Genomic DNA, 1110 nt, shown 5'->3' with positions numbered 1-1110 from the left:
CATCGGAGCGCGCCCCTGCCGGCCAGGCCCGCGGTAAGACACCCGCCCTTCCTCCGCCGCCGTGGGGCGGGGCGCTGGGAGGGGGGTGTTCCGGCCCAGATAAAGCCGTCTGGTTCCCACGGTCTAGCTGCCCCCTACCCGCCTCCACCGGAGCTCAGCCCCTCACTTCCCCCCACCCTCTAGGACGAAGCCCCCTCCAGGGACCCCGGCGTCCGGCCGCTCGAGGTGAGCCCAGGACAGGGCCAGACGCTGGCCAGAGGCGCTGACCCGAGGGGGTGGGGCCGGGAAGCCAGGCGTCCGGGCCCCCAGCGGCTGAAGAGGGGGGCGCTGGCCGGGCAGGGAGCAAGGCCCGAACCAGTCCAGACAACAAAAGCGATTGTGCGGGTTGGCGCCTGCCCGGGCACCGAATGCCCATGATTTTAGGCGACTGGGGACCAAGCCCACCCCCTTCCTGCTCCGGCTCCCTCTCGGGCCTTGGGCAAGCACACACACCCCCACCCCACCCCCAGTCTTAACCACCCTCCAAAGTCCCCCTCCTGCTGTGGCCTTCAGCCCAGATGTGTCCTCTCCTCCCTAAAGCCTTCCAGATGTGGGCCTCGGGCCAGATGTGAAGACCCCGGCTCACCGCCTCACCCCAGTGTTTCCCCTCTCCACTCAGGCTTCTATCAGGTGTGGGGGGTCATGGCCAGATGGGAGGACCTCCTCAGATGTGTTCCCTGACCCCCCTGGCCTTCTGCTCAGAACTCCACCCTCAGTCTTTTCATGTGCCCAGATCCACCAACCCTCCTCCTTCTGTCCCCAACCTCCACCCCTGGGCCACCTGGCTGCCCGCATGTACCACTCCCGTCCCCCATTCAGATGAAGTCCCAGGTATGTATGCAGAGAGCTGAGGGCTGGCCATTAACTAGCCGTCTCCCTCCACGCGGGCCCCCCCTACTCTTTCCTTTTCACGGATTTAGTTCTGTCTGGGGAGAAATCCGCCTGCCCCCACCTGTTCCCTTCCTCGCCGCTCCCCTGAGAGCTCCGTTCACTTGATGAGAGCAGGAGGGGGGCGAGGGGCGTCCCCTTCCCCCCGGCGAGACTAGCGCCCAGCCTGCGCGCCTCTGGCTG

General features: G+C 66.8%; 1 protein-coding gene across 1 annotated transcript in view; it reads left to right on the top strand.

Annotated features, from left to right (window-relative positions):
• LTBP4 (latent transforming growth factor beta binding protein 4) overlaps positions 1-1110 on the top strand; it is a 31320-nt gene that overhangs the window by 2795 nt on the left and 27415 nt on the right. The window contains exon 5 of the mRNA XM_045292700.1: positions 184-225. Within this exon, the coding sequence (XP_045148635.1) occupies positions 184-225 (42 nt within the window). The remainder of the gene's footprint in view (positions 1-183; positions 226-1110) is intronic.

Source organism: Echinops telfairi, unplaced genomic scaffold (genome assembly GCF_000313985.2).
Source record: "Echinops telfairi isolate 266 unplaced genomic scaffold, ASM31398v2 ScPeMD7_655;HRSCAF=1070, whole genome shotgun sequence".
NCBI lineage: Eukaryota > Metazoa > Chordata > Mammalia > Afrosoricida > Tenrecidae > Echinops > Echinops telfairi.
Note: the sequence above shows the minus strand (reverse complement) of the source record. Positions and strands in the feature narration are given on the sequence as shown.